Raw genomic sequence first — 26,063 nt, forward strand, 5'->3', positions numbered from 1 at the left:
CAGGCCCGGCCAGGTGGAGACAAGATGGCAGCAACAGCGGTTTCCCACTGCAGGAAAGCTTGTCAGGCCAGCAGCCTGGCTCAGGACAGCTGAATGCAGCGGCGCTAGGCTGCAGTTCGTTTCTGGAGGGGAGGGGCCCTCCGGCGGGGGTGGGGGACGAGGCTAGTAGGAGAGCCACAGGTTCCCAAGGCCCTGTCAGGATCAATAATGGGAGCCTAAACAGCCTGCCACGCAGGAGAAGGGCTGCAGCTCGGAAGGTGACAGACTCACGGGAATCAAGGGACTCCCCTCCCCCATTGTCTCCGGTGATCCTGTTGGGGTGAGGGGGGGGGGGGGATGCAGACTCTGAGCTGGACAGTGGAGAGAATGACATGGAGTTTTCCTCAGAATTTGTCTTGCTTATGCATAAGACCTTTTTAACCAGGAAAAGCACTGGCTATAAAAGGGCATTTCTGTCAGTCGTCTCTTCGTGCTACAAAGAAGCCGAGGGTCTCCTTGGCTGGGGGTCAGGGAACCTCCTTTGCCGGCTGGGCCTGGACCATCCTGAGGGGCTCAGAAGATTCGGACCTGGATGACCCGGAAGATGGTCATGGGGTTGGTCCAGGGGTGGATCAGGAAGACCCAGCAGATCTCATGGTGGATGTCGATCAGGCTGATCCTGAAGAGGGTCCCGATAACGGAGGGAGATGACCCACAGGTGGTTCGTCTATTCCGTAAGGAGGAGTTGAGGCCCCTTATTTCCCATGTTCAGAAGGAACTGGGTATTAAAGTAGTCCAGGAGGAGTCTGACAATGAAGGGATGGATCCGGTGTTGTTTGGACCCACTGAAAGCCTTTCCTCTCCCTAAAAGGATCATGAACCTGGTGAATCAAGAATGGGACTTTCCAGAGGCGATCCCCAAGCAGGCTAGAGCCAAAATAAAATTGTATCTCCTCACGGCAGATATCCTGCAGCTGCTGGTATTGCTGAAAGTACATGCTTCAGTCTCGGCAGTCACTTAACAAGTCGATCATTCTGGTTGCGGGTTTGACAGCATTAAAGAACATGCAGGGCTGTAAGCTAGAGATTAATCAGGAGAGGATGTTTGAAGTCTTGGCACTGGAAGTCTGATGCAGAGGACCTGTTTATGCTGGGACCTGAAGCCTCAGGAGAAGTTTTCAGCAGCGCTGGTGTTAATAGCCAGGCAACTCAGGTGGAGGCCAGGATTGCATATGAGGTGGACACGCTTTATGATTTGAGCTGGACTTTGGCCATGAATATGGCCGGGGCAGTCTTGGTGCAGTGTCTGCTGTGGTTGCAAAATTGGTCAGCAGATATGTGGTCCAAGTCTCAGCTCTGTAATCTTCCCTTTAAAGGAAGGAAAATTGTTGTTCGAGGAGGACCTGAAACAATTGATGAAGGTTTTGGGAGAGTCTAAAGGGAATGAGTTGCCGGAGGATAAGATGATAGGAAGTCTTTTCCGCCTTGCTCTAGGTTTTGAGAGTTGCGGCGTCTTTTCTCCCAATAGGGGTTCTGCTCTGTCTTCAGGGCAGAACCAGAGTTCCAGTAGGCAGCAGTCCTTTTGAGGCACCTGTAGACTTCACTGAGAGGACTTCAACCAGAGGGCCGGCGGTGGTAAGGTTTCACAGAGGAGCCAGGCTGGTCCACTCTCTTGAGATGGCGGTGAAAGGCTGTCTATCACAGTTTTACGAAGAGTGGACCAGGATTACCTCTGACCAATGGGTTCTAGAGGTAATAAGGGATGGCTATGCTTTAGAATTTTTTCGCCTCATCATCTCATTGCAGTGTCCGAGGCAAGCAAGCGGCGATTCGGGACACATGTGAGGTTTTTGAAGGGAGTCGAGCATTTGCAGCCGCCGGTGCATAGATTGGATCCAGCATGGAGTTTAAACTTGGTTTTCCGGGTGCTTTATGGGCCTCATTTTGAGCCGTTGAAGAAGGCATTGTTAAAGGACCTTACGCTGAAGGTGGTATTTTTGATGGCAATTTTTTCGTTCAGAAGGATCTTGGAGCTGCAGGTTCTGTCCTGTAGGGATCATTTTTGAAGATTTCGGAAGGTGGGGGGTGTCTTTGCGCATGGTACCTTCATTCCTATCTAAGGTGGTATCTTCCTTTCAGCTAAATCAGACTGTGGAGCTCCTGCCGGAGGCAAAGTTCACAAACAGTTTTCGGCGGTTGGATCATTTGTTTGTATTGTTGAAGGTGCCAGAAATGGATGCAAGGCCTCCAAGGGCACAATAGTGCATTGGCTGAAGGAAGCTATTGTTTCAGCCTACCTTTGTAAGGGGAGAAGAATTCCAGAGGGGTTGCATTCTATTAGAGTGCAGGTAGCATCGTGGGCCGAGTTTCAATTAGTGTCACTGGAGGAGATTTGTAGCGCTGTCAATCAATTACAACAAAGAAAATATGCAAAACAGGTAACCAGAACTAAACAGCACAATATGTCATGGTTTCCCTCCCTCCCCCCACCCCCCCTTCATGCTACGCAACATCATGATGAAGTATGATCATAAGTCTATCGTGATAAGCAGGAAGCAAACGAAGTGTCCATTGTTGAATATTCCTTACTTTGTGTTCGTCAACGGGGTCGAGCATCTCCAAGTGGTATACAGTGCCCAGATTAGGTCAAATTTGCTCAACTTATGGTGCTTGATGGCCGTCAGGCGGAATAGTTAGCACATCCTATCAAAACGAGTCAGCAGCTCAAACAAAGTCGGTGGATGGGGTCTTTTCCTGGTCGCAGCAATTTCCAGCTTGGTAACTGTGCAGATTTGATGTATAAAAATTTGCATATGCTGCGATAAGGAGACATCTGGTATATGAAGAAGCGCATGTTCTCTTGTAAGTCAGAGAGGAACCTTCAGAATCTCCTGAAGAATTTCTGAGATATATTGCCAGATGTTTTGAATATATACACAATCCTACCACATGTGTAAGTAAGTTCCTGATTGGTTGCAGTTTCACCAACAAGGATGACTGTTATGAGAAGAATATCTATGCAATCGGGCAGGTGTAATATGCCATCTGAAAAGAACTTTGTAATTCTCAGTGGAACACAGGATTTGGTGAGAGAGGTAACGGTGGTGGGGCCACTTGGCAATAGTGATCATAATATGATCAAATTTGAATTAATGACTGGAAGAGGAACAGTATGCAAATCCACGGCTCTCGTGCTAAACTTTCAAAAGGGAAACTTTGATAAAATGAGAAAAATTGTTAGAAAAAAACTGAAAGGAGCAGCTATAAAAGTAAAAAATGTGCAAGAGGCATGGTCATTGTTAAAAAATACCATTCTAGAAGCACAGTCCAGATGTATTCCACACATTAAGAAAGGTGGAAAGAAGGCAAAACGATTACCGGCATGGTTAAAAGGGGAGGTGAAAGAAGCTATTTTAGCCAGAAGATCTTTATTCAAAAATTGGAAGAAGGATCCAACAGAAGAAAATAGGATAATGCTTAAACATTGGCAAGTTAAATGTAAGACATTGATAAGACAGGCTAAGAGAGAATTTGAAAAGAAGTTGGCCGCAGAGGCAAAAACTCACAGTAAAAACTTTTTAAAATATATCCGAAGCAGAAAGCCTGTGAGGAAGTCAGTTGGACCGTTAGATGATCGAGGGGTTAAAGGGGCACTTAGAGAAGATAAGGCCATCGCGGAAAGATTAAATGATTTCTTTGCTTCGGTGTTCACTGAAGAGGATGATGGGGAGGTACTCGTACTGGAGAAGGTTTTCATGGGTAATGATTCAGATGCACTGAATCAAATCACGGTGAACCTAGAAGATGTGGTAGGCCTGATTAACAAACTGAAGAGTAGTAAATCACCTGGACCGGATGGTATACACCCCAGAGTTCTGAAGGAACTAAAAAATGAAATTTCAGACCTATTAGTAAAAATTTGTAACCTATCATTAAAATCATCCATTGTACCTGAAGACTGGAGGATAGCTAATGTAACCCCAATATTTAAAAAGGGCTCTAGGGGCGATCCGGGAAACTACAGACCGGTTAAGCCTGACTTCAGTGCCAGGAAAAATAGTGGAAAGTGTCTAAACATCAAAATCACAGATCATATAGAAAGACATGGTTTAATGGAACAAAGTCAGCATGGCTTTACCCAAGGCAAGTCTTGCCTCACAAATCTGCTTCACTTTTTTGAAGGAGTTAATAAACAAGTGGATAAAGGTGAACCGGTAGATGTAGTATACTTGGATTTTCAGAAGGCGTTTGACTAAGTTCCTCATGAGAGGCTTCTAGGAAAAGTAAAAAGTCATGGGATAGGTGGTGATGTCATTTTGTGGATTGCAAACTGGCTAAAAGACAGGAAACAGAGAGTAGGAATAAATTGACAATTTTCTCAGTGGAAGGGAGTGGGCAGTGGAGTGCCTCAGGGATCTGTATTGGGACCCTTACTTTTCAATAAATTTATAAATGATCTGGAAAGAAATACGAGTGAGATAATCAAATTTGCAGATGATACAAAATTATTCACAGTAGTTAAATCACAAGCAGATTGTGATAAATTGCAGGAAGACCTTGTGAGACTGGAAAATTGGGCATCAAAATGGCAGATGAAATTTAATGTGGATAAGTGCAAGGTGATGCATATAGGGAAAAATAACCCATGCTATAGTTACACAATGTTAGGTTCCATATTAGGTGCTACAACCCAAGAAAGAGATCTAGGCGTCATAGTGTATAACACATTGAAATCGTCGGTTCAGTGTGCTGCGGCAGTCAAAAAAGCAAACAGAATGTTGGGAATTATTAGAAAGGGAATGGTGAATAAAACGGAAAATGTCATGCCTCTGTATCGCTCTGTTGGTGTTTGAGGTAGTTGTGGGTGGATCCTTGGGCCGGTGGCAGATGACCACGCCCCCGGGGGAAGATCCCGAGAGGGACCACTGGTCTGGCTCAGAGTATCGAAACAGACACACACTAGTTCTTTTATTAAACAGTATATTGAACCACCAGAGGTGGCAGTAGTGAGCTGGAAGTGCCCAGCAGGGCTATAGTCCCTCAGGTACTGGAACAGCGATCCTGGATAACTGAGCTGTAGAGAAACTGAATATAACACTCACACAATAGTCTCTAGAAGTAGTCCATGTGTTGAAATGAGTTAGTCCAGGGGTCGGGAACCTATGGCTCGTGAGCCAGATGTGGCTCTTTTGATGGCTGCATCTGGCTCGCAGACAAATCTTTAATAAAAAAGTAAAAATCTAACAAAACCCCCCACCCTCCTAATGCCTCCCAAGACCTCCAAAATTAATTTACTACAACCCCCCATCCTCCTGACCACCCCCCCCCCCCAAAGACCTGCCAAAAGTCCCTGGTGGTCCAGCGGGGGTCCAGGAGCGGTCCGGGAGCGAGCTCCTGGACTTGGGTTGTCGGCTGCCAGTAGTCAAAATGGCGCCGACGGCCCTTTGCCCTCACTATGTCACTGGGGTCGACCAATGGCAGCGGTAGGCCCTGTGACATAGTGAGGGTAAGGGCCGTCGGTGCCATTTTGACTACTGGCAGCCGGCCCCAGTGACATAGTGAGGGCAAAGGGCCATCGGCGCCATTTTGACTACTGGCAGCCGACAGCCCAAGTCCAGGAGATCGCTCCCGGACCGCTCCTGGACCCCCGCTGGACCACCAGGGACTTTTGGCAGGTCTTGGGGGGTCAGGAGAGTGGGGGGTTGTAGTAAATTAATTTGGCAGGTCTTGGGGGCGTCAGGAGAGATGGGGGGTTGCAGTTAGTATGGCTCTCACGGAATTACATTTTAAAATATGTGGCGTTCATGGCTCTCTCAGCCAAAAAGGTTCCCGACCCCTGAGTTAGTCCCTCGAGGAGCGAGTACCTGGGAATTTACCCAAAGAAAATTCTGGACAACTAAGAAAAGATATATTAGTACACGGAACAGAGAGTGATGGATGCATGGCAGGAGTGAGATGCATTGGTAGAGCTGTGGGAGGGGGGGGGGCGGGGTGTCTTAGTACTGAAATAGGTTGCTGCAAGGCAGGATTGAGGTGCAATGGCAGAATGCTGTGACTTGCATACCATTACCACAGTATAGCTAAGATCTTCTGGTGTTCTTTTGCCTGGTAGGACAGCCGCGGGCACCTCAGGCTCGAGAACTTGTATTAGATCATGTGGTGGAGAGGAAGAGGATCGACGATCTTTCTAGTAGCATCATTGATGGTCGCTTCCGTGAGCAGAAGGTACCATGGCATGACCGCACTCTTGGGACTCTTCTCTGTTCTTACCAGCCTATCGGGAGATTTACACTATCTGTGGCAGCATGTACATGGGGGTGCATGCTGAAGTCTATGGTCATCTTGATGGCTGTAATAATGGTCCAGATATGACACCAAACAAGACATCTTTCTGCAGTGCATTCCAATGTGTGTTTTCTTTTCCAGTTCCGGTTGAAGAGATGTGGACTGCGGTCTCCCATTTACCTGGTAGAAGACCATGACACCTCCCAGCATCTAAGCATACCTGAGGCCACACTACAGCAGGCCATTGTAAATACCCAGGTAACACAATCCCTTATACCCTATGCCTACTTTCTCACCTCTCAGCTATTCAAGAAGTAGAAAGCATGACTAGGGAACAGTTGTGGTACAAGCATCTTGGTTGCTGGGTGGTTCTGTAAGGTAACAAAAGCAGGCAATGAAATCTCTTCTAGCATAAACAAATCTTCTTTGTATTTTATTTTTGTAAAGAAAGTGGATTTCTATAATCTGTGAGCTTCCACAGTGCACGGAAAAGACTCAATTAGATACATTACTTTAGAAACATGATGGCAGAAAACGACCATACAGCCTATCTAATCTGCATATCCACACAACTGCTCAGCTCTACCTTCCCTACCACTTCCGCTGAGAACCCCTTTGCTTGCCCCATGCTTTCTTGAATTCAGATATTGTTTTTGTCTCCACCATCTCCACTGGAAGGACGTTCCATGCATCCATCACCCTTTGTACGTACCCAGATCAGTCCAGACCGCTTGGTTATGCCTCCCTTCCAGCAGATGGAGACAGAGAAAAACTTGAAAGGCACCCCCTTTTAGCCTGGTGTGCCACCTGCGATCCTTCAGTATTTCTCTGTCTCCAGCAGATACCATTGCCCGATGGTTGAAGGAAGCTATAGCTTTGGCATACATATGTCACGGGCGGCTGGTGCTGGATGATCTAAAAGCTCATTCGATCAGATCTCAAGCGGCATCTTGGGCAGAAAGTCAGTGTGTTTCGCCGCAGGAGATTTGCTGAGCAGCTACTTGGAAATCTTTACACACTTGCTAAGCATTACCATTTGGACATCCGAGCCCTGGATGTTGATTGTTTTGGCAGCAGTGTGCTTCGAGTGGGACTCTCCAGGTCCCACCCCATTTAGGGCAGCTTGGGTACATCCCAGCGGTCTGGACAGATCTGGGTACGTACAGGGAAAGGAAAATTGGTTCTTACCTGCTAATTTTCGTTCCTGTAGTACCACGGATCAGTGCAGACGCCCGCCCAGGGTATTCTGTTCTGGAGAGTCTGCTCGGTATTTGTCATATATTTTCTGCAGAGTATATCGAAGAAGGCGAAGATATCGGAAATATCCAACTCAGTACTCCTTCCATGTGCATAGTTTCAAAGTTTATTGTTCAAATAAGTATTTGGTCTAGTCATTGGTTGTTAAATTTTCTTCATTGTACTATGGTATTGATTATACTGAAGGATCGCAGGTGGCACACACTAGGCTAAGAGGGGGTGCCTTTCAAGTTTTTCTCTCTCTCCATCTGCTGGAAGGGAGGCATAACCCAGCAGTCTGGACTGATCCGTGGTACCACAGGAACGAAAATTAGCAGGTAAGAACCAATTTTCCTATTTCTTCGTCGACAAGCAGGACTGAATTTAGCTATAGCTTGTGGTGGGTTATCTGATGGCATCGAACAGACCCTTCTCTCATAGCTCATAGAGCTTTGCTCTACTGAGCATGTGCATGCAGTGCTTCATAAGCCTCTCATTCTTTTTTCTTTGCCTCGCAAGCCCCTTTCTCTCTTTCTTCTAAGTTTTGGTATTTCTAGTTTTTTCTTCTAAGACTCAGCTTTGAGTTGCTTCACTGCCTCAGCAGACACTCAACAGCATTTTTCAGTGTTACTAGTCCACTACCAATGGTCACAACATCTGTCACCAGTGTCTGGAGTCAGACCAAGACGCAGCTAATTGTGGCCAGTTGGTTTGGAGGATCCAGAGAACTGGGGCCTAGAAGATAGAGAAACTACGCAAGTTGGTGAAAAGCCAGAGTTGTTCCTCCTCTCAGACTGGGCCCTACTCAGGCTCCATCAGTGCCAAGTTGAAGAGGAGCACATCATGAAAAGCTCCACCTCTTGTGTCGCAGATCCCTGAATCTGCCACCCCTTTGGGTCAAGCAAAGTAAAGAAGTACTGGCTACAAAGATCTGTAAGCCCCTTGCAGGCCCTGCGGGACTCAGTGCATAAAAAGGAACTGCCATGCGTTAAGAGCTGGAGTTGCAGTTTGCACTGTCAGAGCAGAGTTCGGGCTCCAAGATCTCTAAGGTTATTTCTTCCCCAAACCTTTCTTTTTGTGGCCTCAACATTTGTAGTGCGTATTTGCTACAGTCTTCCAAAGACATCATTTCACCTTTCATTTCATCTTTAGTGAGATTTCCCTTGAGGAGAGACATGGGAAAGAGCCTTTTCGGTTGTCACCTCAGTCCTCTGGAACTCACTGCCTGCCAAATTGCATCTTACCATTTGTCTCAGCTGAAAACATACCTGTTCCGACTTGCTTTTTTTTTGTAGTTTTATCAAGTTTTGTTTTAATTGGCATTGTTAGGCTTGTGTATTTGGATTGTTATATGTATGGTAATTTTATTTTTATTTTATTGGTTGGATTATGTATGTATTTTTGTAAGTCACCTAGAGTTTGTCACCAGGCGACTAATAAATAAAAAAAATAAATAGTGATATTTTGTTGTGGGATGAGCCCAATATCACTGCGTTCTTATGTCTCACGGAAAAAACCTGTGAGACAAAAGAATGCAGCTGAGTCTTAGTCAAAGCACAATGGTGGCTCCCAATGCATGAGGCCTCCATCTCCTTAAAGCGCCCAGTGGCCCAAAACAACATTAACCCCACCAGTAAGAAAACAAGTCACCAGGGGTCTTAATGGAACCCACCCCCTACTCCAGGGTCACCAATAGAGGCAGCCCCACAAAAAAAAACCAAAAAAACATTAAAGTTGGCATGCAATGACAACCCCTCTGTCCAATCCCCTCCTTAAATAGTCAACCCACACCGAAAAAAGAAAGCCCCTCTATCCCATGGCCCCCCTATTTTCCATATAAATAATTTGCTAGTAGTGGCCTCCCCCCCCCCCCCCCAAATTCTTAAAATATAATGGTGACCTAGTGGCCCCCCCCCCCCCCCCCGCCCCGGATCCTCACATACACACATCCCATCACTTAAAATCCTCATTGAAGTTCAGTGTGAGGATCTGGGATGCCCCCTAGACCCAAGCCCAGTCGGTGCTAGTTTCTTAAAATGGTGCTGATCAGGCCTTATCCCTATCATATGACAGGGGCAAGGTCTGGAGATCAGACCAAGGCTATGTGGTAACTGCACAAAGCCAAATGTCCATCAGTCGACTGGAAACCAGCGTGATAAAAAAAAGCACTTCTAAGTTTTGCTCTTCTTATTTAGGGACAGGTGATCTGGATTCCTTTGGAAAATGTTACAGTAGTTGCATGGGGGAATCACCAGGAGGGGACAAGATGGCAACAGAACGAGATCTCTTGCTAAACTGGGCAGAGAAGCCTGCTCTCCGTGTCACACTTAGCATGGGTAGAGAATGTTCAGACTGACTTCCTAAACATACTGCATCCAGGAGAGTGGAAGTTGCTAGAAGAGGCGTTCTTCCTGGTAAAAATCAGTTTGGGAGAACCAGAAATGAATTTGATAGTCTCTGACAGAAAAACCAAGGCAAAATGTTTCTTCAGCTGCAGGAGAGTGAGGAGATTAATTGATTGGATGTTTTGATTTAAGAGTGATTGGATCGGGCACGCCTGTATATTTTCCTTTTCTTCATTGACCCTTAGTGAGTAGAGTATTACAGATGATAGAGGGGCATTGATGTCTGGTAATTTTGTGGCCCAGATTGACCCAGATGTACCCATTGTGTGTGGATTTGTTCTAGTCCCGAGGGCCCTTGGTGTTTCCTCATTCCAGGGATCTGTTGTGCCACGGTCTGATAGTGCATGATGATCTAACTCGGTTTTGTTCAACATCATGACCCTTGTGAGGGTGTGTTTGAGTGGGAAAGGTTACTCAGAGGGTATAGTGACTCCTTTTTTTTTTTTTTTTTTAAAGGCCAGGAAGGTATTTCTGGCATATTTAATAGTAGGGAGAGTATTTGAAGTATGATGTGAAGAGACAGGACTGAAAGCCAAAAATCTTCAGCAGTAGAGATATTGGCCTTTTTTGTAGGAGGGCATGGAGAGAAGGGCTTATCTTTAAATTCCTTGAAGGTTCAAGTAGCGACTGTTGCCTTTTACAGATACCATCTTTTGGGCAAGCTGTTGGCTTCTTACCCAGAATTATCTCAGTTCCTAAGGGGGGGGGGGGGAGTTGAGTATCTTAGGTATCCCACTAGGGGTTAGTGCCTTAATGGGATTTAAGACTAGTTTAAAATCCCTGAGTGCATTACCCTTTGAAATTCTCAGAAAGGCTTCATTTAAGGACCTCACGCTTAAGATGTTATTTCTGGTGGCCATTTGTTCAGCCAGGCATATTTCAGAATTGCAGGCATATTTCAGAATTGCAGGCACTGTGTAGGAAGCCTTTCCTGAGGTTCTCAGAGTAGGCAGTGTTCATTTGCACACTTCCTCCCTAAGACGGCTACCTTTGGGGTGAATTTTAAGAGAATGTTCATGTTAAAAGACCCATTTTCCTGTCGTGTAGCCAGATGGACTCAGAACAAGTGGGTATAGTGTGCTCGTGCTAGCAGTTGGAGACAGATCTGACGTCAGCACGGGTACATATACCCCCCCAGGAAGTGAAGCAACTCAGTAATTTCCATCTCCAAAGCAGTTTGGAGAGCCTGCACGCTCGCTGAGCGTGTATCCAATCTACTTTCTATTTTCTACTTACTAAATTTCTACAGGAACATCGAGCCCCGCACTCCTGCGGTGATACCCTCGGGCCCCTCCCCCAGTTGAGTTTCCCGGGGTGATTTCCGCGATCCCTCGGAGGTTTCGGCCTCGGTCCGGTGGCCGAATTGCGGCAGGGACCCAGCCCCCGAGCGAGGCTTGGGCGGGCTAAGAGGCGCCTCTGTCCCGGCGTGGACTTGGGAGGCAGCGGGTGCATTTCCTCAAGCGCGGCGGTGAAGGTATTTCCCCTCTCCCCCCGCAGCCGGAGACCGCTCAGCAGCGGACATGGAGTCCGCTCTCTCGTTCCTCACGGATGCTGCATCCGACCTAGTCCGTACAACAGCCAAGGGGATCTCATCTTCTGTAGCTGCCAGGAGGCAGCTCTGGATACGGAATTGGTCAGCCGATGCTCCTTCGAAGACACACCTCACCAGAATGCCCTTTAGGGGTTCTTTCCTGTTCGGCAGCGACCTCGATAAACTGGCCAGCACATGGGGTGCCTCTCCAATACCTCGACTGCCGGAAGACAGGTTCAGAAGGAACCAGCGCGCCTTTCCGAGGCCATCCAGAGGCAGAAGCTCCCAACGCTTCATTCCCTATAGGGGTCGCTACCAGGCACCTCGTCCTCCAGCCAGGAACCAATCCTTTCGGCCCAAACCGCAGAAGAGGGGAGCTGGCTCTGGTTCAGGGCCCGGCCGCGCCTCCCAATGAGAATCAGCCGATCCATCCGGGGGACGGAGCTATAGGGGCAGGTTAACCCTCTTCTACCCCAGATGGGTCGAGATTACGTCGGACCAGTGGGTCCTCACCATCATCCGAGAAGGGTTTTATCTGGACTTCCATCATCTCCCTCCCTTGTGGATTGGAATCTCTGTGTCCAATCCACAAGAAGGCAGCATTGGAAGCTACCCTGGCGAGGCTCCTGTCCTTGAAAGCCATAATCCCAGTACCTGCATGGGAAATGGATTCTGGACATTATTCCATTTATTTCATGGTACCCAAGAAAGAGGGCACCTTCCGGCCCGTACTGGACCTCAAGTCAGTCAACCGATACTTAAGGGTCCCGAGGTTTCGCATGGAAACTCTGCGCTCAGTCAAGACCACAGTACAGCCAGGAGAATTCCTCAGGCCTTAGACTTGTCAGAAGCATACCTGCATTTCCCGATCCATCCGGATCATCAGCGCTATCTACGCTTCAGGGTTCTGGGATGCCACTTCCAATTCCGGGCTTTGCCCTTCGGGCTAGCCACGGCGCCGCGGACCTTCACCAAGGTGATCGTAGTGGTAGCAGCGGCGCTCAGACGGGAAGGAATCCTGGTCCATCCCTACCTAGACGATTGGCTGATCAAGGCGAAATCACGAGAGGAGAGCCATCGGGCAACCAACAGAGTGATCGCCCTTCTGGAAAGCCTGGGATGGGTAGTCAACCTAAACAAGAGTTGCCTACAGCCTTCCCAATCACTGGAATACCTGGGAGTCCAGTTCGACACCCAGGCATCAACAACAACCATTACATATAACAGTATCTGAACTCAAAAAAACTGAAAACAAGAAACTCCTTATTACAAATTGAAAGAAACATTAAACAAGGTAATTGGTTTGGGTGTCTTAAGAGCGATACTGGTAGTGTCCCATCCAGATGAAGGGTAGCTTAGTTATATCCCATATATCTGGATTGACCTGGCTGGATTATGAGGAAGGAGAAATTTAATTTTATCCAATAATTTTCTTTTCTTGATTCCAGCCAGATCCGTCCATAATCCTCCTGGACTGCCAGGAAGTCTCAGAAAATTTGAAGTCATGTATTTGCCTTACAGAATGGTTCTGTATTATGAGTTCAAGTTCTTCTTTGGTTCACAGGATTTTTTTTTTATAGGTGATCTAATTTGTGTGTTCTTGGGAACCCCTGATTAAAGGGGATGTTGGGAATGTTGTTAGTTCTTAGCTTGTTATATTGAATACTGGTAGGCTGAGGGCAGGACAGGACCCTATAAGAAGTGACATCAGCATATGTATTGTTCCCTGTACGTACCCGGATCAGTCCACACAGTGGGTTGAGCCTCCTGTCCAGCAGATGGAGTCAGACAAAAACTAAAAGGGTATCCTATATCAGGACAGAGCCTACCCTGCATCCCTTCAGTATTTGTCTGTCTCCAGCAGATGCAGGCAGCTGAACCTGCGGTTCCCCTTCTTCCTTAGTTTCTACTCCCTGTGGGTTTTTTCTTTTCATAGGTTTCTCAAGATCAAGCAAGTATTACCTATCTTTGCTAAATTTTCCCCAAAATAAATAAATAAATATATTACTATATTCCTATTTACTTTTTCGGAGACAGCTCTGTCTCCTCGCTCTGCTGGGAGCCTAGGGGGGCTTGCCCCTTGATTATTCAGACTAGGCTCCCCTTTCCCCGGTGGCCTGATTGAAATTTGGGGCGATACTGGTAGTCCACCCACTCCCTATCACTGGCTGCCTTGACCCCGAGAAGTTTAATTCCTTGGGTCTCCAGACAGGGAATCTCATTCCCCTGCTATTGCTGTAAAAAAAAAAAAAAAGAAGAAGAAGAAGCAAGAAGTACGTATATTCTGGCAGCAAGACAACAATGGTAGCGTGCAGGGTTCATTCACCTGCATTTGCTTACCGGCACAGCCCAGCTGATTCCTTCCTCCGCGGCAATTTTTTTTCTCTGCTCATGCCGCGTTCTAGTCTGTGCCTTGTCCAGTCTGTGCCTTGTCTGCGGGGAGCCTGCCACGTGGCTCTCCTGCGATGGGCTCTGCTCCGGGTACCTGCCGGGTTGGGAGAGCCCCTCCACAGCAGCAGCGAGACCGGCGACCCGGGGTCGGGCTTCTCACCGTGTGGACAAGGCCGTTCCCTACTCGGCAAACCGCGGGAACTGCGGACATTTTGGGAGTAGCTTTATCTTCTGAATCAGGGCTGCAGGAGGGAGGTGAACCTGATTTGCCGATTTCTCCTCCAGATTTAAGCCCTGTACATGCCCCAGAGGGGATCCCTGACCCTTCCTCTGCTCCCTCCCCCCCCCCCCCCCCCCCCCCGGAAATCTAGGGCTCGTTTTTCTACTGCGTTTGTGCTTTTAAATCACAAATCCTATCTGGTTAGCCTGCAGGAGGAGGATGGACCCCCCCTCTAGGTCCCCCTCCAGTTAAAAGCCAGCAGATCTCCGCTCCGCAACCTCCTGCGGTGCCAGAGGGTCAGGGCTCCATCAGACATGCAATGGTGGCTCTCGTTCGATCACCTCCTGAAGGGGTTGCCCCTACAGACTCCTCAGTGGATCATTGTTACGTCGGACGCCAGCCTCTCCGGCTGGGGAGCTGTGTGCCAAACTCAGTCTACGTAGGGATACTGGTCCCCAGTCCAATCCCTCTGGCACATCAATCGCCTGGAGGCCAGAGCGGTCCATCTGGCACTCATGATATTTCTTCCTCTGATCCCATCGCAAGGCGGTGCGGGTACTCTCGGACAATGCCACCACGGTAGCCTATATCAATCGGCAAGGGGGCACCAGAAGTCGTCTGGTGGCTTTGGAGGCCAGCAAGCTGTTCACCTGGGCGGAGCGTCACCTGGATCCCTTGGCAGCTTCCCACATTGCAGGGAAGGAAAATGTTCAAGCCGATTTCCTCAGTCGACAGCATCTGGCCAAGCATTTGAATCCGCCGGTCCGACCTACTTGTCCCTCGTGGAGCCTTAACTTGGTGCTTCGGGTTCTTTGCGAGGCACCCTTTGAACCCCTCCGGTGGGCCATGCTTAAGGATCTAACTCTTAAGGCAGTTTTTCTTGTGTCTATCTGCTCCGCCAGGAGGGTGTCAGAGCTCCAAGTGTTATCTTGTAGGAGCCCTTTCTCCGTTTTTCTGACTCGGGGGTCTCCCTTAAGACGGTACCATCGTTCTTGCCGAAGGTTGTCTTCCTTTCATGTCAATCAGTCGGTTGAACTTCCTCTTTCTCTCCTGAGGACGTTGCGAACACACCTGGTGGTGACCTGCGGCACCTTGATGTAAAACGGGTACTGCTGCGATACTTGCAGGTTACAAACGAGTTTCGGGTCTCTGATCATCTATTTGTCTTATAGAGTGGCCCAAATAGAGGGAACAAGGCTTCTAAGGCTACGATTGCCCGCTGGCTAAAGGAGGCAATTGCTTCGGCCTATATCTGTTGGGGCCAGACGGTTCCGGAAGGCGTTCACTGGCTACCTCTTGGGCGGAGAGTCAGTCGGTCTCTCCGCAGGAAATCTGCAGAGCAGCTACTTGGAAGTCTCTGCATACTTTTGCTCGTCATTATCGCCTTGATGTGCAGGCGCCAGTTTTTGGCTCCTTCGGGGGGCAGGTGCTTCGAGCGGGACTGTCTCGGTCCCACCATGTTTAGGGAAGCTTTGGTACATCCCACTGTCTGGACTGATCCGGGTACGTACAGGGAAAGGAAAATTGGTCCTTACCTGCTAATTTTCGTTCCTGTAGTACCACGGATCAGTCCAGACTCCCTCCCGTGTACTGTCTACTACATCCGCTCAAAGTTCTTTTCTTTTCTTTACAGTTTATTGGATGCCTCAACTTCCTATCATACCTTTAAGGCACCAGAAGCATCTACCAGATGAATATGGAAATATATGCAAGAGCGATTATATACAGAGTTTTTAAATTGTTCCAATTATCAGTTTACTTGTTGCTTGCTTGATCTTATTCTGGTTATCTTTCTATTTATCTGCTTTGATAACGTTTATACTGAAGGAATGCAGGGTAGGCTCTGTCCTGATATAGGATACCCTTTCAGTTTTTGTCTGTCTCCATCTGCTGGACAGGAGGCTCAACCCACTGTCTGGACTGATCCGTGGTAATACAGGAACGAAAATTAGCAGGTAAGGACCAATTTTCCTTTCTCTGTCTCCATTTGTTGGTAGGGAAGCATAAACTCATGCAGCTGGACCGGTCTAGCTGGATTCAAGGAAAGGAAATTAATAGGTAAGACTACATTTCTCTTTACATCCTCTATACTGTACTGCTCCTTTGGATTTTTTGCAGTCCAAATGCATTACTCTGCATTTTTTAGCATGGTTCCATTTAGCACAAACTACTAATTAAAACTGTTCCTCCAAAAATTGCTAATTAAACCACATTTAAGTTTTAACTGATACAAGGATAGGTGACACTTGGTGTCATACTGTGTGCCTTCTGAAGTATCACTGACTGCTACTGTTTTTTTGTTGTTTTTTTGATGTAGTCCACTTCATTCCACTGAGTCCTTGCTAAACCAGTTATATTTTCAGCTGGCCACCGACAGCAGCTGCTTCCCCAGTTCATCAGGCATCATTTCTGCAGTACCACAACAAGGAGCTGTTGTCTCAATATAAAATGTCTCCCTCCCTGCAGGTGGTTGATGGATTTTTTATCAAACGCACCAAGAATGTCCGAGAGTCTGCAGCTTACCTAACCTTGATGACTCACAATTTACAAAGCCTGTATGTGGTAGGTAATGGGTGGGAGGAGATAAGACAACCTCTCTCCAGGCAGCAGTATAACCAAAGACGCTAGCTGTGATTCTTGGACCCAGTTCTCACCCACAGATGATAAAAAAAAATAAAAATAAAAGGGTCTTGGCACATGGTCATAGGATGTTGCCCAGATTGCATTTTATATATATTTATTTATTTATTTATTTATAGCTTTTCTATACCGGCATTCGTAAAACACATCATGTCGGTTTACAGGTAACTGGGAAAGGAAATTACAATGAACACTGATAGAGGGATAGCTATATAAAAGATGTAGGAACCTTTTTTATAAGGCTAACGAGCGTCGTAGAACTTTGTTAGAAAATCAACATGAACTAATAAAATTGGTTAGATAATCAACATTAACTAAAAACAATATTAAGTTGATATATGAAATTTTGTACAATAGAAGGTAAGGCAGAAGAATTTGGGGGGGGGAGTTGGGAGGGAAAAGGAGCGGAGGGAAGGGGGGAAATGGTAGGGATGGGTGTGATGCGAGGGAAACTGTGGCATTTTAGAGGAGGAGTATTAGGGAGAGAAACATTGTTTAGGGGATAGGGCGGGGTGGGTGGGGAGGGCAGGGGTGCTGTACATGTTGGGTGGGGTGGGCAGAAAGGTGTTGCACATGGAATAATCCCTTTGGTTTATATTTCTAAGAAGAATTTATAAATATAATAATTTCTTTCCCCATCTAGTGTGTGTATAGTGCTACCCGGGGAATGAAGATGCAGTGCCCATTTCTGTCTCCCTCTTACAGAACAAAACCCTGCTGAGCTGTACCAAGGAGGAGGCAACAAGATGCGGCCAAGCCTTTATGCCCACGGCGAACTCTTGTATCCTGATGACTTTTGGGGAATTCAGCGAGGGCGCAGTCAAGAACAAGGTATGTGGGTCCAGCACAGTCTCCAGGGACCACCGCAGAATTGCTCATGGGGTCTTGTTGACACACGGATTAGAGATAGAATTTGCATATAAGACCTTAACAAGTACCCCAAGCACTTGGCAAATAATTCACTTTATCCTGGAGTTTTCCCAGCTTTAGTTTTTCAAACTATCTTTTTTTTTTATTATTTAACAGTTATATACATAATGGAGGAAAACTTCAAATAGCCTTTCCAGGTACAAACTTCACGGAAAATTTGTACTGCCAGACCACTTACCTAATTTTCAAAGTCTGCCTACAGGTGCAGGCAGATCTTTGCTGGAAATCAATGTGCATGGATTGAATTTTAAAATTTCTTTATCTTGCTACACCAGGTTTCAGACCTGTGGGTTTTCTCCCTGTTCTAACAAGTAGAAATAGAGGACCCATCTTTTTCTGTGACATCATCACTGGTAGATAGCCGTGTTGCAGCTCTAATATTCTTTGTCTCCAGCAGATGGCAGGGCAAATTAATCTGGTGCAGCAGGAACTTAACTCCTAGGCTTTGACCTTTGACCAGCCTCGTGAAGAGGTTTTGAACACTTCTGCATTCGTCAGCTTTTTCTACTTTATTGGTAGCAAACTATGGACCAGGCTACTGGTGCTTCTCAATTAAGTGACCCCCCAGAGGGAGTTTGGTAGAGCTTAGAAGATGGAAGCTTGTTTTTAGCTCAGGAAGAGCTTCTGTTTGAGGTTGACTCTCTACCTCCAACGTTCCCTCACATGTTTGAAAGACTGTGTGCACAAAAGTGTTCTTTTTGTGCAACTTTTTATAAGCCAAATTCAAATGTGTGCACTAGGAGCCAGTTAATGCAAATATCAGGATTTCCTAGCGTGTAGCAGATGGACTCAGGACCAATGGGTATAGTGTACTCCTGCTAGCAGTTGGAGATTGATCAGATTTCAATCTGACGTCAGCCCCTAGTACATAAACCCCTGCAGGAAGTGCAGCTCTTCAGTATTTTCCGTCTCCATAGCAGTTAGGGACTATCTGCACGCTCTCAAGCATTAGATCAAATTCAAAGAAGAAAACCCAAAATTTAAAGAAGAAAACCTACCTGAAGATGAGCCCCGTTCTCCTGCGGTGATACCCTTGGGTCCCTCCCCCAGTTGAGATTCCTGAGGTGATTTACGTGGTCCCTCGGAGGTGAGCCTTGGTCCGGCGGCCGAATCGCAGTGAGGACCTAGCCCCCGATCCTTCGGGTGCGGCTGAGAGGCAGCGGGTGCACCCTCGAGCGCAGTGGTGAAGGTATTTGCCCTCTCCCCCCGCAGTCGGAGACTGCCCGGGACGAAACCGGGAAGCACCAAAGACAAGGTAAGGTAGAAATCTTCTACTTGAATCCGGTCTCCGAGGATCGAGGAGGCGCACAGGTCACCGACCGGGACCAGTGCCACCGGGTTGATCCGCCCTAGCAGGGCCAGGCCCCGGCTATTCCAAGAGTCTGCCCACATGGAGACTCTCTGAGGGGGTCGCCATATTGCCCGCATGCTAACCGTCGCCATCTTGGCCTACTCACCGCACCGTTCGCCTCTGAGCGCATATCTCTGAGTCAGGCGCACAAAGCACTTGTGCGCATAGACTTACATGCGCATAAATCCTTGCGTGCATAACTTGCACGCACAGAGCCGAGCGCATATCTATGGCACTGCCACGCGCACAACTTACACGCTCATTTTAAGCGCACCGGAACGCATAAGATTTACGCGCCGACAGCCATGGCACCCCCAGGATCAGAAATTAAAGCGCAAGGCCTCTGCCCAGCATGCCACATCAGAGCCGCACAAAGCGAGGAGGCTGACGCCCTGTGCACGCAGTGCGAGGAGGCCCTGGGAGATCCAGCTCAGGTCCAGTCCCACCCAGGGCCAAGTTCTACCTCCTCAGGGGGCACCCCGGACCTAGCCCGGGGGACCCCCCCACAGACGGGGACCCCCAAGGAACCAGCGCCCCTCAGCTTTGATCCAGCATCGATATCATGGGTGGAGTTCTTCAAGGGGATTCACGCCTTTGTTCAAGTGCAAACTGAACCTCTGGCTGACCAGCCACATGCTCCACCGGAGGACCCACATGCCCCAGGCCCTTCAAGACCTAGGCACAGGCTCCCATTACCCAGAAGCCCCACCTATGGGGACTCGGACATCTCTGAGGAGGAAGCCGAACCCCTAGAAGAGGGTGAGCTCCCCCCAGGGACAGAGCCTCACTGAACCATGAGACGCTTCTTCACAAAGGACAAGCTCCTGGACCTGGTCAATCAATGTCTGACGGAGCTCGCTATCCCGGGCCCAGGTACTTCGGGGGAACCTAAACCGAACCCCCTGTTGGAGGGTCTTCAACAGACTTCTCGCCACTTCCCTCTGTTACAAGCAGCACAACAGCTGATTGACCTGGAATGGAATGCTCCGGAGTCCGCATTCAAAGGGGGATGAGCCTTGGCAGCCCTGTACCCCCTGGACCCAGCAACCAAAGATCTTCTTGCATGCCCAAGAATGGATGCCATGGTCTGTGCGGTCTCTAAGTTCACCACTATCCCAGTGTAGGGAGGTTCCGCGCTCAAGGATGCACATGACCGACGTCTGGAGTCCATCCTCAAACAGTCATTTAACGTTGCCGCTATGTCTCTACAAATTGAGGCCTGCTGCACCGTGGTGACACGTGCCTGCTTATCACAAACCAGGAACAACACCCCGGGAGAAGACATGGAACCAGCAGTATCATTCCTAGCGGACGCTGCCTCTGACCTAGTGCGCACAGGCCAACGCATCTTCCAAAACGTGCCTCACAAGGATGCCCTTCAAAGGATCCCTCCTGTTCGGCAGCGAACTAGAGAAACTGGCCGACAAATGGGGTGAGTCCCCATTGCTGCAACTGCCGGAAGATAAGACAAAGAGAAACCAGCGTCCCTTCCCCAGATCCTCCAGGGGCAGAAGTTCGCAGCGCTTCAATCCTTACAGGAGCAACTATCAAGACCCCGCCCTATGAGCAGGAACCAGTCCTTTCGAACCAATCACAACAAGAGGGGAGCCAGCTCGGGTACGGGCCCCAGCCTCACCCCACAATGAGATTCAGCCGACCCATCCAAGGGAAGAAGCCATAGGGGCCAGACTAGCCCTATTCTACCACAGATGGGTCGAGATAACATTGGACAAGTGGGTCCTAGCCATCATTCGGGAGGGGTACCACCTGGATTTCCTACGAACCCCTCCAGACAAGTTCGTGGAGTTCCCCTGCCACGACCCCTCCAAGAGGGCAGCAGTTGAAGCTACACTGTCCAGACTACTGGCCCTCGAGGCCATTACCCCAGTGCCTCCACAGGAAATAAATACTGGCCATTATTCCATCTATTTTATCATTCCCAAGAAAGAGGGAACATTCAGGCCCATCCTGGACCTCAAGTTGGTCAACCGCCACCTCAGGATCCCTCGTTTCTGCATGGAAACCCTACGATCTGTTATAAGGGCGATACAACCAGGAGAGTTTCTCACATCCCTGGATCTTGCGGAGGCCTACCTGCACATCCCCATTCATCAGGAACATCAGCGCTACCTACGCTTCAAAGTCCTGAACCGTCACTACCAGTTCCGGGCACTACCCTTTGGGTTAGCCACAGCACCCCAGATGTTCACCAAGGTAATAGTGGTGGTGGCGGCAACACTGAGGAAGGAAGGAATCCTCATTCACCCTTACCTGGACGATTGCCTGATCAGAGCAAAGTCACCGGAGGAAAGCCGCCAAGCAACCAGCAGAGTCATAACTCTACTGGAAAGCCTAGGATGGGTAGTCAACACAAACAAAAGTTCCCTACAGCCCTCACAGTCGCTGGAATACCTAGGGGTCTGATTCGACACCAAAGAGGACAAGGTCAGCCTGACCCCCACAAGGAGATCAAAATTGTGGAACCGGTTGCAAATCTTGCTTGAACGATCCTTGTCCCACAGCATGGGATTACCTGCAAGTCCTAGGGCTGATGGCATCCACACTGGAAGTGGTGCCATGGGTGCGAGCCCACATGAGGCCCCTACAGCGCTCACTCCTATCATGGTTGAGCCCACGGTCCCAGAACTACACGTACGTCTATCACTCCCGGGCAGACTTCGGACCCAGCTACGGTGGTGGCTGCAGGCCAGCCACATGAGCCGGGGATCAAGACTATCTTCCCCAACCTGGACCCTACTCACCCACAGATGCCAGTCTACGAGGATGGGGAACACACTGCGAGGAGCTAACCACCCAAGGGCAGTGGAGCGCAGAAGAGGCGGGATGGAACATCAACCGCCTAGAAGCGCGGGCAGTCAGACTAGCCTGCCTGCGGTTCGCTCACAGACTTCGAAACAAAGCGGTCAGAGTAATGTCGGACAATGCCACGACAGTGGCCTACGTCAACCGGCAGGGGGGGAACCAGAAGCCAACAGGTGTCCCTAGAAATTGACCCCCTGATGGCGTGGGCGGAAGCAAACTTCCAGGAGATCTCCACCGTCCACATCGCCGGGAAAGACAACATCACGGCAGACTTCCTCAGCAGGGAAAGTCTAGACCCAGGAGAATGGAGGCTGTCGTCCACAGCCTTCAAGATGATAGTGGATCGGTGGGGGACACTGGACATGGACCTTCTGGCAAACAGATCCAACGCCCAAGTATCCAGATACTTCAGCCGCAGGCAGGAACTGCAGTCCCAAGGGATCGATGCCCTGGTACAGCCTCCGCTGGGTGCATGATATGCAGGCAGCGGCATCCCTGTCCGACGCAGAAGCGGTGCGCGCTGGTCGTCTAGAGGTGGCAGTGGCTTACAGCGCGGACGCCCTTTATGATATTTTGCAGACTTCTGTCAGGACCATGGTCTCAGTGTCTCAGCCCGCAGGCTTCTCTGGCTTCGAAACTGGGCTGCGGATGTTTCTTCTAAGGCGCAGCTTGGGTCCTTACCCTTCAAGGGGAAACTGCTCTTTGGGCAACAGGTGGAGGACATGATATAGTCTCTGGGGGAGAACAAAGTCCACAGGTTGCCTCCTTTCCTCAGCGGGCGAGATTGCGGGGAAATTGTCGTTTTTGCTCCTCAAGATCCACCGGTTTGTCGTTTTGCCAAGGTGCCAGACGCCAATAGTCTTGGAACCAGTCCTTTCGAGGCCGCCATTCTGCCCTGTCGTCCCATGGGGGACCCAAGTCCGCACAATGAGGTGAGGCCGGTCCACCCTTCTGTTCTAAGGGTTGGGGGAAGGTTATTCCTGTTCCTGGAGGAGTGGACCAAGTTAACCTCCGACCAGTGGGTCCTCAGCATAATAGAGCACGGCTACGTTTTAGATTTTGCTCGACCGATCAAGGAGCATTACATAGTGTCACCTTGCACGTACCACCATCATCAGAAATATCTGAGGTTTGCGATCCTCGGGCATCATTTTCAATTTTTCGCACTCCTGTTCGGTTTGGCAATGGCACCCAGAGTCTTCACCAAGGTTATAGTAGCAGCAGCCCTGAGAAAGGAGGGGATAATGGTACATCCCTATTTGGATGATTGACTGATTTGAGCGAAATCGGAACTCCTTTGCAGGGTGGCGGTCGAGAGAGTGCTACTGATGTTGAGCTCATTGGGTTGGGTGGTCAACCCCGAGAAGAGTCATCTAGTTCCCTCCCAGACTTTGGAATTTCTGGGGGCTCGATTCGACACGACCTTGGGAACGTTTTTTTCTGACAGAAGAGAGACTTTCCAAGCTCATCTCGCAGGTGGAGTCCTTGCGCTCTCTATCTCGTCACAGGGTCTGGGATTATTTGCAAGTCCTGGGTTCAATGGCATCCACTCTAGACCTGGTACCATGGGCCTTCGCGCATATGCGCCCTCTTCAATCGGCCTTGCTCTCCCAGTGGAATCTTCTCTCACAGCAATTTCATCTTATTCTGCCCCTGTCGGTCACTTTCACCACACAATTTGCGCCAGGGGGGTGGATTTGGAAATTCCTTGTTGGATAGTGGTGACCACCGATGCCAATCTCTACGGGTGGGGAGCTGTTTGTCGAGAGACGGTTGTCCAGGGACAATGGACCAGAATGAAGGACTCCTGGTTGATCAATCGCTTGAAAACCAGAGCGGTTCAGTTAGCGCTCCAAGCCCTCCTCCCTGTAGTAGAGGGCAGGTCAGTGAGAGTACTCTCCAAAATGTGATGAAGTGGCTTACATCAGTTGTCAGGGCGGCACCCGGAGCCATCCGGTGGCGATGGAGGCTCAGCTCTTAATCCACTGGGTGGAGAAGCACCTGTACCAGATAGCGGCCTTTCACATTGCCGGAGTGGACAATGTTCAGGCAGATTTTCTCAGCCGCCACCAGTTGGATCCGGGGGAGTGGGAACTCTCCGAAGCATTTCTTCTTCTGTGCGACTGTTGGTCCAGACCTGCCATGGACTTGATGGCGACGTACCGCAATGCCAAGGCTCCCTGGTTCTTCAGCCGGTGGCAGGATCCAGGGGCAGAAAGGGTAGACGCTCTAGTCCTCCCCTGGCCAAAGGACATTCTGTTGTACATTTTTCCACTGTGGCCTTTGGTCAGCAAGGTTCTATGCCGCATCGAGGTGCACTCAGGCAGAGTAATTCTCGTGGAGCCGGAGTGGCCAAGACGCCTGTGGTTTGCGGACCTCCTGAATCTGGCAGTTGACAGTCCGCTGAGGTTTCGTCCATCTCCGAATCTCCTGCATCAGGGTCCCATTTGTTTTGGAGAGGCAGATCGCTTTTGTCTAGCGGCATAGCTTTTGAAAGGCGAAGATTGAGGAGTAAGGGTTACTCGAATGCGGTGGTGGCCACGCTCCTACGTTCCCGTAAAACTTCTACTTCCATGGTGTACGTTAGAGTTTGGGGAGTGTTTGAATCCTGGTGTCTCGACCACAAAGTGCAGCTGGCTAGGACATCAATTTCGGAGGTCCTGTATTTTTTACAGGTCAAGGGGTTGGCGTTCAATTCCCTGCAGCCCTTGGCTGTTTCCGTGGAAAGTGCAGGGGGTTGCGCTAGTCTCTCATCCGGATGTGGCTCGGTTTCTGAGAGGAGCTAAGCATCTACGTCCCCCGGTCTGGAGCCCTTGTCCCTTGTGGAAGCTGAATTTGGTTCTCCAAACCCTTTGTAGTGCTCCCTTTGATCCATTGAAATGAGCGACTCTGAAGGATCTGACTTTGAAGGCAGTTTTTCTGGTGGCTATTTCTTCCGCAAGGCAGGTTTCCGAGCTTCAGGCCTTATCTTGCAGGGAGCCTTTCTTGAGGATTTCTGAAGCAGGAGTTTCCTTGAGAATAGTTCCCTCCTTTCTTCCGAAGGTGGTATCCTCTTTTCATTTGAACCAGTCCGTGGAACTCCCTTCTTTTGCAGGTCTAGATTCTTCTACTCCAGAGTCTAGAGATTTGCGGACGTTGGACGTGAAGAGAGTGTTGTTGTGTTACTTGGAGGTGACGAACAGTTTCCATCTCTCGGACCATCTCTTCGTGCTGTGGAGTGGGCCCAGAAAGGGTCAGAAGGCTTCCAGGGCCACGATCGCTTGCTGGTTAAAGGAAGCTATTGTTTCGGCTTACCTGGTTCAGGGTCATCCGATTCTGTCTGGTCTTAAAGCTCATTCTACTCGATCACAGGCAGCTTCGTGGGCGGAATGTCAATAGGTGTCGCCACAAGAAATTTGTAGGGCGGCTACCTGGAAATCTACGCATACCTTTGCCAGATATTATCGTCTGGATGTCCGGGCCCCAGAGCCCGGTTCCTTTGGAGCCAGTGTACTCTGAGCGGGACTCTCTCAGTCCCACCCTGGTTAGGGAAGCTTTGATATATCACAGTTGTCCTGGACTGATCCAGGTATGTACAGGGAAAGGAAAATTTGTTCTTACCTGCTAATTTTCGTTCCTGTAGTACCACGGATCAGTCCAGACGCCCGCCCATGGGAAAATGGAGAGTCTGCTCGGCCGGTAACTAATCATATTTTTCTGCAAGTTTACTGAATGCCCCCCTTTTCAGGGAGAAATTATGGCATGATTTCATTCATTCATTGAGTTTCAGGTTTTTCATTCCCTCTGCTCTTCGGGGGGAGGTTGTTGTTGTTGAAGTTATGGTTTAAATATTTTCTGCTTGGGTACAATGTAATACTGACAGACTCTACGTGGCACCTCAGGGGTATAGGACGGAGTCCTTTAAAACTTCTGTCTCCATCTGCTGGAGGGGAGGCAAAACCTAGCTGTCCTGGTCTGATCTGTGGTACTACAGGAACGAAAATTAGCAGGTAAGAACCAATTTTCCTTTTTGGGATATCTGGTTAAATGTGGAACTGCAAGTTTTTCTAATTGGAGTTTCCTGAACTTCTGGATGATACGCAGCATTGTTGATTTTGCACCATCTTTGATCATTGCAAATTCCATTTTTTTGTTCAAAAATTCTTGAGTTAATTATATGAAAGTTTGGTGATATGTTGTTGCTTGAAATTTATGTAAAATTTGTGCATTTGTGTTACTTTTGGCTATGATGTGTATTTGTTGTGGTTTTGTTTTTGTGATTAGGATTTTGCT

At 48.8% G+C, this 26,063-nt stretch overlaps 1 protein-coding gene across 4 annotated transcripts in view; it reads left to right on the forward strand.

Moving 5' to 3' along the window:
* The window catches only part of MUS81 (MUS81 structure-specific endonuclease subunit), a 92,906-nt gene that overhangs the window by 62,607 nt on the left and 4,236 nt on the right, over positions 1-26,063 (forward strand). For all 4 annotated transcript variants that reach the window (XM_029612175.1, XM_029612173.1, XM_029612172.1 and 1 more), the window contains 4 exons: positions 6,092-6,204; positions 6,406-6,522; positions 16,514-16,609; positions 17,393-17,518. In XM_029612175.1, the coding sequence (XP_029468035.1) occupies positions 6,092-6,204; positions 6,406-6,522; positions 16,514-16,609; positions 17,393-17,518 (452 nt within the window). The remainder of the gene's footprint in view (positions 1-6,091; positions 6,205-6,405; positions 6,523-16,513; positions 16,610-17,392; positions 17,519-26,063) is intronic.

Source organism: Rhinatrema bivittatum, chromosome 8, assembly GCF_901001135.1.
Source record: "Rhinatrema bivittatum chromosome 8, aRhiBiv1.1, whole genome shotgun sequence".
Lineage (NCBI taxonomy): Eukaryota > Metazoa > Chordata > Amphibia > Gymnophiona > Rhinatrematidae > Rhinatrema > Rhinatrema bivittatum.